Source organism: Rattus norvegicus, chromosome 4 (genome assembly GCF_021556685.1).
Source record: "Rattus norvegicus strain SHRSP/BbbUtx chromosome 4, alternate assembly SHRSP_T2T, whole genome shotgun sequence".
In the NCBI taxonomy this organism is placed as follows: Eukaryota; Metazoa; Chordata; class Mammalia; order Rodentia; family Muridae; genus Rattus; species Rattus norvegicus.
Genome location: NC_141537.1, coordinates 14,666,468 through 14,684,476, shown reverse-complemented (window position 1 = coordinate 14,684,476; position 18,009 = coordinate 14,666,468). Strand labels below are relative to the sequence as shown.

General features: G+C 45.5%; 1 protein-coding gene across 4 annotated transcripts in view; it reads left to right on the top strand.

Moving 5' to 3' along the window:
- Positions 1-18,009, top strand: part of Gsap (gamma-secretase activating protein) — a 94,338-nt gene that overhangs the window by 62,337 nt on the left and 13,992 nt on the right. For all 4 annotated transcript variants that reach the window (XR_015685521.1, XR_015685520.1, NM_001395028.2 and 1 more), the window contains 5 exon segments: positions 2,872-2,925; positions 13,847-13,975; positions 14,687-14,745; positions 15,392-15,423; positions 17,202-17,263. Coding sequence is in view for 2 of the 4 variants with exons in the window: in NM_001395028.2 (NP_001381957.1) it covers positions 2,872-2,925; positions 13,847-13,975; positions 14,687-14,745; positions 15,392-15,423; positions 17,202-17,263 (336 nt within the window). In the remaining 2 variants the exon portion in view is untranslated.

Genomic DNA, 18,009 nt, shown 5'->3' with positions numbered 1-18,009 from the left:
GTCTCGACGCCTTTACCATGGGCAGCGAGGCGCCATGGCCGCCCTTCTGTGAGGGCAGCCTGCAGAGCCCGCCTCTTCCCCTTTCAGTCGGAGGGTGGGGCAGTGTGCGTGGCCTTGAAACCGGAGTTATATTAAAAAGGTATTTGGAGCAATACATTTAATTTAGGCAATAGGCATTGGGAAACATGTACTAGATAAATTGTGACACTTTTCACTTTGTATCTTGTCTATGTCTCAACACAGTTGGTAGAGGCATATGCTTGAGATTCGACACTCAGGAGGCCTAGGAGGAAAGATCTTTACTTGGAGGTTAGCCTGGGCTACGTAGCAGTGAGATCCTGTCTAAAGAAAAAAAAAAAAAGCAAAAATATTCAAGTGTGTTTGATTCAGCTAGTTTTTTTAATTTTGTTTTATTTTATTTTATTATTTTTGTTTTGAGACATGGTCCCATATAACCCAGCCTGACCTGCTTCAAATGCCTGTGGAGCTGAGGACAACCTTAAATCCCGGATCCGCCTGCCCCAAGTCCTGGGACTGCAGGCATGTTTGATTAACTTCTAACAATAGCAGTCTTCTCCCAAAGGCCTTCTCGGCTTCTTTTTTTGGATTATAGTTAATAGATTACTTTGCTACGGTGTAAAACTGCAAAGGGGTGGGGGAGTCCGGGCTTCTCCTTTTTCTAAGCACCCACTTCGTTTTTCTTTTAAATGACTTACGAATGTATAGGTGGAGTGTGGTTATGTGGCAGGAAGTCTGCAGCTTACACCATCCGGTCAGGAAATACGCACCTCAGCTCCCTCTGTGTGTTGCCCACTGCGCTTCTGTCCTGTGACTGGGGGGGTGGAAAGGCAGGCTGGGAGCAGTGTGCTGTGTTCTTACCTGCATGCTCTGTGAGGCCACCATCCCAACAGGCAGGGGTTCATGTGTTCATTTCTCAAGGCTCTCTGGGGCCCAGGAGACTTTGTGGACAGACACAAAGCGACACCAGGAAGTCCCACAAGAAAACGTAGAGAAACCCACAGTTACAACCTCGATCGGCTTAGCTTGGGGTTTACTGAGTGTCTTTAAAACTTCTTGTGGTTGGAATAAATTCCCTTAGAGGGGCTCCTCCCATCCCATGCTCTGTGCATTCAAATTCATCTTTGGCAATGATGCAAGTGTTACCCTTCCCCGGGGGACAATCATCCCAACGCTTGCTACAACAGGAAGTAGCAAGTTCACACATCTGGATGGAAAGATTGACTTGGGGTTTTGTTTTTGTTTTTTTTATTTGAGACAAAGAATTCACTATTTAGCTCAGGCTGGCCTAGAAGTCTCTCACTCGGATCATGGATGTAGAGCACCACACTTAACCAGCAGTTGGATTTTTTTAAAATAAATACTGCTATAAAAACTGAAACACCAACAAAAACAAACAAACACCAAAAAACCCACACACTGGATTTAATCATACCCAAAGTCTATACATTTCGACGGCCTTCTATACAGTTAAGTAAAATACTAGAAGGTAGAGTATTCTTGCCCCGTAGCTAATTCTAAATTTGCGTTGTAATTATAGTTATTGTACCTTTGAAAATGCTATTTAGAACTTACATAAGTTACTTTTTTTTCTTGCTGTAAACACACACACACACACACACACACACACACACACACACACACACACACACAGGAATTGGTTTAAGAGAGAAGGGATATTTCCCCACAGCTTTCTAGATACAATCCTTTGAGGTGGAGAAAGCATGGTGGTAGCAGCTGGCCGGCCATACTGCAGCACAGCCAGAAGCTAGGGAGCTATACATGCCCCAGCCCCATTGGATTTAATCTCTATGCAGTCCAATAAGGAAGGGTGATGCCTGTGTGTAAGGCTGGTCTTCCCACCTCAGTCCACCTGATGAGTTTATGCCTCAGGCGTGTCAGAGATTAACCACCACAGAGCCTGAAATCTCAGGGCTGTTCTGGGCAGCGGTCAAAGGAACATGTGGAGATTTTACCACAGACTTACTGTGAAGCTGAGGATGGCCTTGAACTCCTGATTCTCCTGCCTCTATCTGTCTTCCTTGGCTCAGCAGGCTTGTCTGACATTCACTTGTTAGCAGGATGCCAGGGTGGGGTTAATTAGCATGAACCCCACAGGTTTTAGCACTAGACTGTGCGGACATTCTGCATGAGGCGCTCCTGTCCCTGAGACCTGGTGGACCGCAGTGTGTGAGAGTCCCATTCATTTCTCGTTCCTCCTAGAGAGGAAAGAACCAAATTGTGCTACAAACAGTGAAAGGGGAGGGCAGAGAGGGAAGGTTTAACTGTGACTTTAATGGTTCCGATGTAATTCACCTCGCTCATTCTTAAGTAGAAATGTCTAAACATACAGTATTTGCGCTGTGTTTTCTAACAATAATTGTTCCTCTCTCTTTAGAGAACTGGTCAGCTGTTATCTAAAGAGTAATAGTGGAGTGCACACACCTTTTACTTCAGCACTGGGGAGGCAGAGGCAGGTGGATCTCTGTGAGTTCAAGGCCAGCCTGGTCTACAGAGTGAATTCCAGGACACAGCCAGGGCTACACAGAGAGACCCTCTCGAAAATAAAAGCAAAGAAAACACAAACTGAAAAAACAAAACAAACAAACAAACAAAAACTCCCAACCAAACCAAAACAAAACCAAAAAAGAAAAAAAGAAAAAAAAAAGATTATTTCATTTTCCAAGGCAAGAGACACACTGCCCTGTCTGTGATCTTTGTCCTAGAAAATTATGTAAAGTAGAGGTTATCACACAGGACACTGGCTGTCCTCGGCTGCTGCCTATGCAGAAGACACTTCCTGTGGCTCTGAGTGTGGTGGTTGATATGTTGCATTCATGTTTCCCGGCATAGGAAATTCCTGGAATGAAGCTTGTGACAGAAGAGCTCCCGTTACCTCTTATGAAGGTAAGTCCTGTTCTGAGGGTGAAGCCGTCATGTGAAGACCTCTGCTGCCCCTGAGGCTACTGTGCTTTCAAGGGGAATTGCAGCCTGGCCTCCAAACAGGGCAGCTTGCTTGAGAGCCTGCATAACCAATCACTGATATGATGTTATGTGATGCCTTAGGACTGTTTAAAGAGGGAGGTTTTCTGAAGAAAATAACAGAGCCCAACTTGAACCAGGGACCTCCCACCAATACTTGCCACAAAGCCTCTTACTGAAGGAGCTCTTGGAACATGTCTTTAGAGAAGCTGGAATCCAATGTTGCCTGATTTGTAAGCCTTCCTTCAAACACACGTACACACACACACACACACACACACACACACACACACACACACACACAAACATACACACATATACATATATTAACACATGCATGCACATACACACACATACATGCACACACACAAATATACACACATATATACATATATTAACACATGCATGCACACACACATATATATATACACATGCATGCATGTACATATACATACACATACATGCAAACACACAGCACACATACACAGACACATTCACACATACACATCACACGCATAGATACACATATACACATATACATACAAATACACATGAATGCATGCACATACACATACACACACACACCACACATACACACACATCACATACACGCCAATCACACACATAGACACACACACACAGACACACACATACCTACCCCCCACCCCCTGCACCCTCATACACACAATTTCCGGCCATAAAAGCTTTAAGTAAACTGGGCTGGGATTTCTAGATTCTCTCAGAGCAGCTTCTCCATTCCTCTAAAGTGAGGCGGTGGCTTGCTGGATGGCCTCACTGTCATGAAGGGGGCTTTGTGTCTGTCTGCAATCTTCTAGCTACAGAGGGAGGGTGGGGGTGTGGTGAGTAGAAAAGAATATCCTGGCAGTTAAAAGCTTCAGCTCCTCTGCTGGGTTTGGCTCTACGTCTGGTAATTACAGCCCGGCCTAGCCTGGGGAGGTTTAGTTCCTGGCAGCAGCGGCTGCTGCCCCTTGTGCTGAGCCCTTTTATTTGTGTTTGATTCTTTTGGATCCTTGGCGCTGCATGGACAGCTGGGGAGGACCAGTTGTAAGGTCCCCGTCATATACTGGGGCAGGAGAAGACAGATGGACACTGGTTTGTTGGCTCTTTGGGTCCTAAGAGGCCATTGAAAATAGACTGACTAACTGTCCAGAAGCAAGTGCAGAGCCAGCCAAACCTTCCTGATGCAGGAGGATGACAGGGAAGGCCATGCTGTATAGGGGACAACCTGCTGCTTCTTCTCACTACGAACCATGGCATTTAACTGACAAGCCACTGAGGGTTTCTTTTCTTTGTCCTGTTTTCATGCTGGGGTTGGACTTGGGTCCTTGAGGTGCTTGCCAGACAGATGCCTTCCCGCCTGTACTCTGAGCCCCCTCGTTTGCTGGGATTCCAGGCATCTGTTACCACCATGATTGGTCAGAAGAAAGTTAATGCAGTTCTGTAGTTTCCAGTCCATAACCGCCCACTCTCTCCACTTTTCTTCGTCTCTGTCATAGATTTGTAGAATTCATTTAGTAGTTATGGTAATCTAGAAGCGTTTGATCAGATACAAACTCGTAAACACTTTTAGTGTTTTTGCGTGACATAATGAACTCTAATGATTCCTTTGAATTTTTTTGATCTGGTTTTGGGCATTTAACTCTCTCTAGACATTACCCAAATGTTTCCTGGGAAAATAACTTGGTTAGGTAAGGTAGTTGCCTCACATATATGAGATCTTGGGTGTAAGTCCTAGTACCACACTGTTTTCTTTTATCCAGTAAAGATAATATTTCGTTTTTATATATTTTTATACATACAGTTTTTCTATTGGTTTACTCCTCTAAGGTTCAAGGTTGAGACTGTCTTACGGTAAAACACTACGACATTTTTTTTAAAGCTTTGATTTCTTCTAAACTAATATTCAATGGAAGTTATGGTTATCTACATGGTCAAAAGGATTTAGGGGGCTGAAGAAATTTCTCGGAGGTCGAAAGTGCTGCTGCTCTTCTGAAGGACCCCAGCTTGGTCCCCAGGCCCCACATCATGTAGCTCACAGTGGCCTCTGACTCCATTCCAGGGGATCCCACGCCCTCTTCCAGCCTCCATTCTCCCCACATATGTGTGGCCCGCACACACAGAGACGCACATACATATACATTCATTGAAGAACAAAAGGATTTAGGAATTTGTTGGTTTTATTACAGCCTTATCAACATTGTGTGTTTTCATTTAAAAGTATTAGGATAACGAGAAGGCCCTTTTTGTCTTTTGTCCTAATTGACTTATTAGAAGCCAGTTCACTATTGGTTCACGATATTGTTATTGACTTTTTTTTTAAAAGATTTATTTAATTTATGTGAATACACTGTAGCTGTCTTCAGATACACCAGAAGAGGGCATCAGATCCCATTACAGATGGTTGTGAGCCACCATGTAGTTGCTGGGATTTGAACTCAGGACCTCTGGAAGAGCAGTCAGTGCCCTTAACCACTGAGCCATCTCTCCAGCCCCTCTCCATTATTGACTAGTTTTAAGTGTCCTCTGACTATACTTCCTCTCTCTTGCCAAAGTCAAGGAAGGGAGGGCAACACGATGAGATGTCCCCTCCCACCGTGACATGTACGTAGTCTAGGGTTGTAGCCCAGATGTGTCCCCTTGGATTTGAATGTGTAGTTCCTGATCCACAGTGTGATGGCTTTAGGAGGTGACAACTATGGCTTTATGGTTTGGATTGGTCATCATTTTTTTAAAGATCCCTGAAACCCAACTCAATCCATCCTACCTCATGATGTGACAAGGAAGACATGATTGTCTAAGAAATGGACACTTGGGGTTGGGGATTTAGCTCAGTGGTAGAGCGCTTGCCTAGCAAGCGCAAGGCCCTGGGTTCGGTCCCCAGCTCCGAAAAAAAGAAAAAAAAAAAAAAAAGAAATGGACACTTGACAGACACTGAATTTACCCACATCTTACTGGGCTGTCCCAGTTTCAAGAGCAGATGTTTGTCTTTTATGAGCCATCAGTTGATGGTGTCATTGAAGGAGCAGAATGGGCTATGATTTGGGCTTGTCCACCTGTTATTTTTATAATTAAACCATCACCTGAAAGACACAAAGCTTCTTCCTTGTAAATGGTTTATTAAATAATCTTAAAAAAACATGTCATGGGGAGGCAGCTAGAGAGATGGCTTGTTGTTTTTCTTAAGACCTGGGTTCAGTCCCAGTACCCATATGGTGTTTCCCAACTGTCTGTAACTCCAGTTCTAAGGATCCGACATCTTCTTCTGGTCTGTACAGGTAGAAGACATCTCTGTGCTACATATGTAATTATATACCTGCAGGCAAACGTTTATGTACGTCTCTAAAAATATTAAAAAGCTCTGTTTTTTTTAAAAAAGCTACCATATGGGAACAAGGCCCATGGTTTATAGAAATGTCAAGACTGACCTTCTTTAGGAGGGCTTTGATCCTTGGTAAACTACGTGCTGCTCTGGGGAAGCAGCAACTTGAGTAAAAGGCTAAAAATAGCACCTACTTTTATACTGAGAAGAGAAACCACTAAAACTATTTAACCACAGGAAACCAAGGAGGGAAGCGATGGCTTACTCAACTATAGGAGTAAAGGCGAGAGTGTGCTTCAAGCAGAGGACTGGGCAGTTTTACCAAAGTAGTTCGTTCTCTCTCTCTCTCTCCCAGTTTCTCTCTGCCTCTCTCTCTAACTCAATCTCTCTCTTCTTCCTCCCTCCCTCCCTCCCTCCCTCCCTCCCTCCCTTCCTTCCTTCCTTCCTTCCTTCCTTCCTTCCTTCCTTCCTTCCTTCCATCTTTTCCTTCCTCAGCCTCCCAAGGACTGAGATTCCAAGTGTGTGCCACATGTCTGGCTCCAAATCAGACATTATTAATATATTTAATCACATATCCAGTGATTACTGAAACCTGACTGGAGACTGAGAAGGCTGGGGAGACGTGAAGTACGCCTGCTTAGGGCATGTGCTGTGAACCCTGCCGTCTCTTGGATGCAGGGCACCTGAGTGTCTGAATACAAGGTGCTTGCCACCTGAGTGGTTCACCCAGACTTTGCTTATATACTTCTCCATTCGAAGTGTTTGAAAGCTGCTTTAACTAGACAGAGCAAAAGTGTAATCCGTTGCTTGGTGAAGCACAAAAGGTACTAATTCTCATTGGAGCCCCTTAGTGTAGACAGATACCGTCATTTGCTGGCATTCTGAAATACTGGCACAACCACAATGTAACAACTCACTGTTACATTGAGTCTTTAGAATTATTGCTTTTATTGGTGAAAACGAAGCACTGTTCCAAGCTGGTTCTGGGATGGGGGGAGGGATTACGATTTTCCAAAGTTTGGATTGCATATGTGTCCTGGCAGCGGGAGTGTAATTGAGTTCAATGAATGTTGTTGTGAACATAATTTTATGATACCATGAGCGTTATTTACTCTTCATAGAGGCTCAGGGTAGTGAACGAATTCTTGCCATTTCTGTAGAGATTGGATAGCCAGACTACCTACCTGCTAGCTATAAAACCGAGAGCCAAACCCAGCTAGAAAATTATTATTTCTGTTCCTTATCAGCTAGGCTTCAAGAAAGCAAAGTTGAGGAAGGTGGTCATAATTATCAATTATATTTCAAACTGCCCAGCCTATTAAAAACAGAACAGAATGGCTGAAAAAACTCCCCAGGTGGGTCAAAGAAGTGGGATTTTGCCAGATACTGGAGCAGGGGGCAGCTTATTTATATTCCTGAGAATATATATATATATATATATATATATATATATATATATATATTCCTTGAAGAAGAGCCGTGTGCTTGCAGCCGTCTTAGTGTTCAGCCCCAGGAGTTCCAGCTGTTTGCCACATGTGGGGATACTCCCACCCAGCGCTCTTAGTTTAGGATGCTGCCTTTCGATCTTCTGTCCACAAAGACATTTGCTGTTGCATTTTATGTGTATCGGACATGATGCACACATCGCTGGATTTCTTTGGACAGCAAGCAGAAGTCGGTCCTGAGATGTGAGCCACTGAGCATCCCAGGAAGGGTGATGTCTCAGCTTTGCTCCCTGGGTCCTGGCACAGAGAGGAGCGGGGTCCCTCAGGCTGGGCCCCCTCCCCTAAGATGCTGACTGATCAGCAGAAGTAGGACCAAAGCCGGAGGGTCTTTGAGAAACGGAGGCAGGTGTTCATTGCTGGTAGCTACTTGCAGATGAGCCCGTACCACAGGTTCTGTTTCTGGATCAATTGGCAATCCAAATCCCAACTGGGAAGCTTCCCTCAGTGTAACTGGCCCTTTCGTGTCATCGATCGTTGTGATTAGTTGCATGTGGTGATTGCTTTATGGCCTCTTCAGAAACAAAGCGAGGTGATTTTTGAAGAAGAGATGGGAATGATTTTCTTCCAAAGTTAAAATGTAAAAACTCCGCTTTGTGCAGGGGGAAAACATGCTGTTTGGCCATTCCTTGAGAGTCTGATTACTTCTTAAACCAGACCCTCGAGCAAGGACTAGCTAAGCTTGTAGATACTTTGTTCATAGCGCTCTTTTGTATATTTTTAAAGACGTATTCATGTGTATCTGCATGTGCCTGTATGTTTGTATGTACACTATATGTATGCAGGTGCCTGTAGATGCCCCTTGGATCCCTGGAGCTGGAGCGGTATAGAATTGTCCCCTGTGGATGCTAAACCCAGGCATTCTGTAAGACCAGCAAGTTTTCTTAACTGTTGAGACATCTCTCTAGTTAGTCCTCATTTTTGTATTTTAAAAAGTACACCAGGAACTAGCCATGGTAGTGTATACATCGAATCCCAGCACTCAGGAGGTTCAACTCCGAGTTTGAGGCCAACCTGGTCAACAAAGAGAGTACCAGGCTAGTCAGGGCCACACAGAGAGACAGTCTCAAAATAAACGAAGGGCTCTACTTTTCCAGCAGGTGGTGACTGCATCTCAAAAAGTCTGGTTGTCATTTTGCATTGTCCTTCCTGGGGACAGATTTGGAGCTCTCCCCACCCCCAACTCTCCTTTAGTCAAGTGTCAGTTGAGTCCCCCCACCATGCCCAAACACCACGTGTGATACTGAGCTGGGCTGATTGGGTGGGGATGTCCACATTCTATTTTCTTCTCTTTCTTCAAGGTAAAGCATCTAACACCTTTTAAAGGTAAAATAAAATTAAAACAAACACTATATTCTCTGGACCAACACACAGGTTGGCACTCACTTAGGCTCTGGGATTCCTCCCAGATTGTCATTCTCTAACCCATCTCCTGTTTCTGCCAAGACCACTCCCCAAAACCATTCAGTTCAAGCAGATGTCAGGGTTTCTTCTAAAGGGCTGCTGAGGCTGGAAAACAAGCGAGAGGCTGCTGTCCAGCACAGACAACAAAGGCCTACTCATCTTCTCTCGCCTTTCCAAAGCTGATCCAAACCCACAGTCTGCGTTCTGGGCTCTCGGGCTTTGTTTACTCGCCAAGCGTCCGGTTGAACACACTGTCTTCATCCTTCATTTTGTTCTATTTCCCTGGGCCTTGTGTCTTCCAAACAGGCCTTTCGGTTTACAGTCATCTCTGAGTGTTGGCAGATTAAACATCGCCTTGCCAACCCTGTGCTCATGCATTTGCCAACAGTAAGAGAACATGGAGGCTACAATAGGCCAGCAGAAATCCTCTGTTATTTGATTAGCGCTATTTCTTACTAAGTTTTCATTTTTGTTTTGTTTTAAATGCAGATTTTTGTCTTCTGTTGGGTGACTTTTCCTGGATAGGCACAGATAAATGTCTGCTCATTTCAGATGGGGCTTTATTCCTTTAGATAAGAAATAATTCTACCCAAGCATAGCTTGGTGAACCAATTCTTTTATTGGATCACCTGTAGGCACTTGGATGAGAAGCTGCTTACAGGTTCATGGGTAATCCCTGGGCAGTGGTGTCAGTAGCTCTCTAGATGAGTCTCTTCTTCCTCAGTAACTGCTTAATTATGCATAATTATAAGAAGGGCTTTCCCAGTCTTGTTAGCTTCCTGAGGCATTGAGCCTCCATCCTCCCTCTAAGGGGGAATGCTGTCATTCAGGAGAACAGGGATTCAACATCTTTTTATTCGGTGGTCTAGTACAAGCTATGTAAACAATGCCCCAGGAATATCCTTGTGTGCGTGCACTCTATCTCACCCCGGCGCTCTAGCGCCCTTCAAGGGTGGTCACGCTCACAGTTTTTTTTCTGTTATTCTTAGTTAACTCAAGACTATGATTAGAAAACAAGCTTTAAAATGTATTTATTTATTAATTTGTGTGTGTGGGCTCGTCTGCGTGGGCTTGTGGGAGTTGATCTTCTCTCTCCACCCTGTCGGGCTCAGAGATAGAACTCAGGTCAGCAAGCTAACCCACTGAGCCATCTTACTGCCCTCAAAGATTTTTCTAAATAAAGAGAAGGAGAGGGAGAGGGAGAGGGAGAGGGAGAGGGAGAGGGAGAGGGAGAGGGAGAGGGAGAGGGAGAGGGAGAGGGAGAGGGAGAGGGAGAGGGAGAGGAGGAGGAGGAAGAGGAGGAGGAGGAGGGAAGGGGGCGGGAGAGGGGGAGAGGGAGGGGGAGGAGAAGAAAAAAAGAGAAGCCAAAGAGCTTCGTATTGGTCCTTCTCTCTCTGGGCAAATCCCAAGGTGGATTGCTGTGGCAAAGCAAGCTTGCCTTTAACCAAACAGGCCACTAGATGGCACCACAACACCAGCTAATTTTCTGATTTGGGCACTTCGATTTTATAGCCAATGTAAGGAAACCAAAAGGGCTGTAGAGATAAGACTGAAGTATTGATCTAATGATTAGGATGGTGACACCGAAGAATAAGAATAATTATTGCTTTAAATAATAATAATAACAATAATAATTATTGTTGTTATTATTATTATTACGAACTAGGGAGAAGGGACAGGTAAGATAGGTTTACTATAAATAAAGGCCAGGAGTTACCACAGAAAAGTTAAGGAGTGGGACCTGATCCCAGCATTCCCAGCTACTCTGGGAATATATCTCAGTTTAAGGGTCTGAGATTTTTCATTTCTGAGAGAAGGGGCAGTAGCCATGTAGGCCTTTCAGGTTTCTAAATATACAATACCACATAACTTGCTTTATTGAGCCTCCAAAATCTATGTGAAACCATTGTTGCCCTTTCAATAATAACACTTCTGCTACGTTTTTGTTTAATATTAGAGCATTGTGTGTGTGTGTGTGTGTGTGTGTGTGAGCGTGTGTGTGATTGAAGTATATTTAAGCTCTCACTTATTCTTAACTTATCCCCCCTTTTAAATTTACTATTCAAAAAATTTCATATATGCATTTCCCTAGTTAAGTTTTGCATTATGACAAATACTATGGCTGAAAGCCACCTAGGAGGAAAAGGTTTACTTGAATGCACAGATATAGCAAGCTCAGTTATAGCGAGCACACAGTTACAGTAAGCTCACAGTTACAGCTCGAAGTCATAGCATGCACACAGTTACAGTGAGTGCACACTTAGAGGGAGCACACAATAGTAGGCTCACAGTTATAGCAAGGGACAGTTATAGGAGCACACAGTTATAGGGTCACACAGTTATAGGAGCACACAGTTATAGGAGCACACAGTTATAGGGACACACAGTTATAGGGGCACACAGTTATAGGAGCACACAGTTATAGGAGCACACAGTTATAGGGGCACACAGTTATAGGGGCACACAGTTATAGGAGCACACAGTTATAGGGACACACAGTTATAGGGACACACAGTTATAGGAGCACACAGTTATAGTGAGTTGCACAGTTTTAGTGAGCACAGTTATAGTCCATCATAGACCATGGCAAGAACTCAAAGCAGGAACCTGGAGGCAGAACCTGAAGCAGAGGCTGTGGAGGAACAGCATTTACTGGCTGGCTCCCTCTCTTGCCCAGTTCTCTCAGTCTGCTTTCTTCTGGGCCCCCCAGACTACCTGCCCAGAGACCACAGCACTCACAGTGGCCTGGACCCTTCCATGCCAATCATCAATCAAGAAAATGCCCACAGGCTGCCAATAGGTGACTCTCGCTTGGGTCACTTTGACGGAAAACAAAACAGAACATAACTAGCCATTCCAAGCACAATCTGATCAAAGCCACCCCTCTTCTCCACCTCCTCCCCATTCTTCACCACTCCCCTCCCAAATTCCTGTGGTTCTTTAAAACTCACCAAATGCTCTCAGTGCTGCCAAAATGTTCATCTATTGCTCTATCCACTACAATATGGGCAGCCTCTCAGGGCCTGCATCCCTGGAGCAAACTAATACACTCCCGTGCCCAGCCTCTAGGGGCTGCCCAAAGGTAGCTTGTTAGACAGGGTGGCGTTTTGTAAGCCCCTTCCCCATCCATGCCGGTACCCACTGGCTTGGTCTTGTGCAGGTTTTGCACACGCATTCACAGCTGCTGTGAGGTCACGTGTGCATAGCCCCCGTCCTGTCTGGAAAGCATTGTTTTACAGTAGTTTTCCCACCCGCCTCTTGCTCTTACAGCCTTTCTGCCCCCCCTGAGTGTTGAGGAGCTGTGTAAGTGGCTGAGTTCACAGAATCGATGAGTACTTTTATCCTCTAGTAATATGCTTAGCACCTTCTAACAGTACGGAAGCTGGCCAGTACACACAGATAGTGTGATCAACCAATAGGAATGAAGTCTCCAGGTCTGTACCACCTCGATTTCTCCATGGTCTGTGATTTGAATATGTAGTATTTTCAGCTATAGGGCTTAGCATCAACTTCTGGAGGGTAGCCACTAACAAAGGCACTAGCTTATGTTTTGAGGGGACCCCATGAGCATAAACTCTCTTATTTTTTTTTAATCCTATTAAGAGTGTCATCACAGTAAGCACCAGTTAGGTCAGATATATCTAGCCCTGGCCAAATACTTATAGATATATTTATCTTGATAAGACTATATTAGAAGAACCAGTTGATCCCAGTGAGACAGGAGAGTACAACGGAAAGAACGCTGCTGTCACCAAGGTCGATGTGTAGCAGGGCACACATGAGACAGCCTGTGCTACGTGAATAGCCTCATAGACTAGGAGATAAAGCCCTAGAGCTTTCTACGGTGTTTGCCACTGAGTTCCCAACTCCTCTCCCAGCTCTGACTTGCTTCCTTTCCTGGACGTGGAGCTTTTCTTAGTAAACTGTTTCCACATCTGCTGCTGTCCCTGTGCCCTGTCCAGTTTCTTGTTCTAGAACACAGGAAGCTGGAAATCCCAGGAGAAAGCTCACCAGACTCCCTCCCACGTCTACAGACAGCATCACGGTATTCTTCAACATTAAATATACATTAGCATAGTGTTTTATTTATTAAAAACGGTTATGTTCTTCAAGATAGAATGATAACTAATAATTCAAAGATCTGAAGACCAACTGATTCTGTTTGGGAGAATTTAACAGTTATTGGGAAGTTGAGTTTATGTCATCGTTTCGATTCCTGGTTTTTGGAAGTGAATAAGCTTAGAAGGGAAACGAGCCTGTTCCAGTTACAAGCACATTTCTGACAGGACAGTGTGGTGACACCACCCGAGCCAGGAGAACCGCTCTCTAGGGAGGAAATGCCTTGAGTACAGAGCCAAACCCACCCGGAAGTCCTTAGTTTTGGGAAATGAACTGTAGTTCTCTCTATTGTAAACAGGAAGAGAAAAGAAGAAGAGAGGCTAGGCTCTTGATTTGCAAATTCTCATGGGTGACCCTGTTCTGTGAAACATGGAGTTGCTCAGAAATGCCAACACCCGAGAGGCATGGAACGAGATGTGGTCCCTACTACAGGAGAGACCACGGTGCCTGCTTTTCAAGCTAATGCTGTTTTTGTCTCCAGGTCTACAGCTTGAAGGGGTACTGGGCAAAGCTGAACTCCAACCTCGAGTATATTAAGTACACCAAGCCTCACCTGCACTACCACAACAGCGTCGTGAGGAGAGAGTGGCATAACCTGATCTCTGAAGAGGTGAGTCACACACACGGCTAGCAGCAGAGGCTGAGCCGCAAGGCTGGCCCATGCTGGCCATGCTGTCCTCTGTCACCACGCATATCACCCCAGTGAAACCCAGTGGGCAGGGAGGACTGCTCTATACTGCCTGTTCTTTGAGGAGAAGCTGGAGTAATGGAAAGAAGGGACACGTGACTCACTCATAGTAGAAAAGTAATGAGTACGATCACGTCTCAGACATTGTTAGGTTACTTGAATAGCTAAAAGTTTATTAAGAAAAATGTTAGGTGTTCCCCCAGTTAGTGTTTGCCAGAGGTTGGGAGGAGAAAGAGTTGATGAGGCAGACTGTAAAGGGATTGGTCATAGGGGGTGCTCTTTGGGAAAATGAGATAGTTCTGTGTTTTGATCATGGCGGTACACTGTAGTAAAGCTACACACATGGTGAAATGGCCTAGAACTACACACACAGTGTACCATATCCATTTCCTGACTGTGGTATTGTAGTGTGGCTATATCAGACAGAAACATTGACAGAGCTTAGGTGGAATGCCTAGGACCCCTGCACTGCTGCCGTATTGAGTCCTCTGAGAATAAGCAGCTGCTCTTCTTACGTGGGAAATAATATTAGTTTCCAACCCTTAACTATATTGCTATTTGTTCTTGCTACTAACGAAAAAGCTATCCACGAAAATTCAGTCTTCCTCAATCCTCACATGTTCTCACCCCTAGAGAACGGGAAAAAGGAGGTCCACAATGTACGTGAGGAACATTCTTGACAACGCTGTGAAGTGAGTACGATCAGAGGCTGCCTATCGTGGGCCCGGTTGGCTGCCCGCAGGGTATTCTCTCAGTCAACTGCTGCCCTTGGCTTCCTGTAGACCACTGGGCGCTGGGGTGTCTCTCGGGAAATGCCTCTCTAGACACTCAGCCTAAAACTGGCGACTTGTCATGGATAAACGGTCAAGGGGGCTTTTATCAGCGAGTACCTCTGAGAACGGAAGACGCAGCAGGTCGCTTTGTTTGAACGGTTGGTGGGCTGTGTTGGCGGGACCTGCTCTTATTTTGAAAGCGTTTTCTCTGGGTGGATGAGTCATCGCCGAGGGCTGAAAGTGCAGGCCTCATTCCAACCCCTGTTCTGTTTTTAGCCTTCGTTATTTCCAATAACTGAGAGCTTATTTTCTAAATAACCTGCTGTTGTTGGCTCTGAAGGCCTTTGGGATTTGGGGTTGTGTGCCTCTCGGTATACTGATTAAAGTTTTCGGGTAGCCAGAGGACAGTTTCTGCAGTGGTTTTGTGGGGCTTTAAAGGGGAGACATCTCTGCACGGTGCTGTGGATCGAAGGTTTTAACATGATGCTTCTGTTGTAGAGATAAACACTAAAATAAACACTAACTGGGGGAAACACCTAACATTTTTCTTAATAAACTTTTGCAGGGTGATTTCTAACATGGAAATGAAAACATTCGGTAAGAAAGACCTGTGTTAAAGTCCGTGCTTTGCTTGTAACATTTTTCTTCCTAACCAATGGGTTGGCAAGAAAATCACTCCCAGCCACATAATAGGGTGCCATGGATAGCAAACGCTCTTAATATCACCCTGTCACAGTTGCTACATACCATTTCAATATCTGTCTTAGTATCAGGACCTCCAGGGTGAGCCTCTGAGTGTGTTTGCTGATGGAGTCTTCTGGTTTTCCCACTTCTCCTCTCAGCGCTGATCTCTTAGCCTGGCCCCTGGCTGTATCCACCGGGTGCACTTGGTGTTCTCTTGCAGGAGCTGCTGCTTCTCCAGCTGTCTCATTGCATAGAGACTTTGACTTACATGTCCCATCCATTTGGTTCACATCAGGTCTTAACCCTGGGCTTGGTCCCAGGGGAGCAAAGATGGGTCATTGGATAAGCAGTGTGGTTCTGTGGGTGGACACCATCTTGGAGTCTAGAGCCAGCTGCCACATGCCAACCATAAGCGCCTGAACCTTGTCCTTGGGGCTAGCTAGCATGAGGGGAAAGGACAGAGTCCATTAGAGAATACCTAGTCAGTGTCTAGTGTAGGGAACAAGGGGTGTAGGCTGGACCCCTTCCCTTGATGGAGGAGAGAGGGAGTCTTGGGAGGTTTAAGTCTCCACAGGCAAGGAGGTTTACTCTGTGATAATGGAGGGAGAACAGTGAATATACCCAGGCCCAGGCCTTGGCGATATTGATCATGCTTCATGAAGGCTGGCCTCAGGAAACTGTTTTTATCTACTCCTGTCTTATGGGCTTGGATGTTTTTCATACGTGTGGGGACCGTAACGAACATTTAACTTGGAAATGGTGTAGCAGCAAGCCTAACAGCTGTATACACAGCCCAGTGAACCGTGAAGGTGGCTTTTCTCTACAGGGAACTGACCTCAGCCTGAAGAGACCATCCTTGCCTATAACCAGGGACTATACCCTACCAGACAGGGCATAATGTGTGAGATCCAAGGTCATCTTCCTGCTGTGGCTGAAAGCTGTGTAGTATGGGCGGCTTTCTTGCTGTCCAGGGGAGGTTTCGAGGCTCTCCGTAGTGCCAGGCCTGCCAGCATCTTGCCGGGCAGTGACTCAGTGCTCTTTAAAACTTTTCCTTTCTGTCTTGTGCTTTTCTTCCTGAGAGGAAAGCTGTCATTGCCTAAAACATTGCAAATTAAGGTCTTTAAATGCGTATTCTGAGTTATTTCATCATTATCCAGAGGGCTAATTGAGGAGGGTGGAGAAAGTGTTTATCCTGAGGGGCCATAGAGCACCCATGCCTTTTTGGGAGAAAACATCAGCCTGTGGGTTCTGTCCTCATACCTGCTCTGTGGTCTTAGAGATTCTGAGAGAAGAACCCAATAGGACAGTTGTTAGGGGAGACCTGGGGAAGCCCTGCCTGCCAGCCTGCCTGTCTGTCTTGTTAGGCAGGGTCAGTCAGAGTGGGGAAAGTGACATTTGGCTTAACTCTCACAGTTTGTCCTTTCAGTCTGATGACTTGTGCCCATCAGCCCTGTCTGCTCAGCACTGTCTGTCCCAGTGGCTGACTGTCCGTCTGCTCAGGGGCTGTCACAGCCACTACACTATGGGCTCCGGAGGTAGAAGGGAGTCACATGGCTCTACTACGGAGGCCTGGCATCCCTACAGCTAGGCCTCTTAGGGTTAAGGGGCTCAAGTCAAGAACTGGCTGGTGTGGTTCTAGCCCACTTCCTGACCACTACCCTCCCCATGACTGCTCCTCTGTTCAATTTCAGAGCCAAGGTTAATACCCCTCTTACAAGAGGAAGACAGGCACCAGAGGCTGCTCATGGGCCTGGTAAGTAGTCCGTGTGCTTCTGAAGTGCTGTCCGGCAGTGGTCTCCAGAGACGGTAGGAAGGACAGACTGCTGATTGTTCTGATGGTATTTTCTGCTGACTTTTGAACAATAGGTGCTCCCAGCACCGTGGGCCTGGGTATCCAGTGGCAAACAGAACGTGAATGATTTCTGCCCTCTTGGGAAGAGGGGTTGGGTTAGTCACAAGAATAAGCATATAATCATAAACGGTGATAAAGAGTACGTGTGTGTATATATGTCTATATTCTGTGATTCCAGGCACACACCGCTGCTTCTAGCTTTTACGTGGGTCCTTGGGATCTGAAGTCAGGTCTTCAGACTTACAGGACACTTTTACCCAATGGACCATATCCATGGCCTGGTTTTGCCTTTTGTCTATCAAATTGACAAAGTTATGATTATTAACAAGGTTCAGGACAGGGAATTGGCTGTTTTCGTGACCCGCACTGAAAACCAGAACAAACTATTTCAGTGATATCTGTGAAAGTATGAGACCCAACCAGTTCCACTTCCAGGAACTGGATCTGACTGACAAGTTGTCGCTGTAGCAAACCCTTTTAGCTCTCTCTTTACAGTGAGACTCCTGAATGACAGGACACTACCCCAGTGTCTGACACTGATGCAAACTTTTCTGTCAGATCTGTGTGTGCACATGCGTGTGCCTCTGTACCTGTGCACACGTGTGTGTAGAGTTATTAACAACAGTGAAAGAAACAGGTAGAAGAAA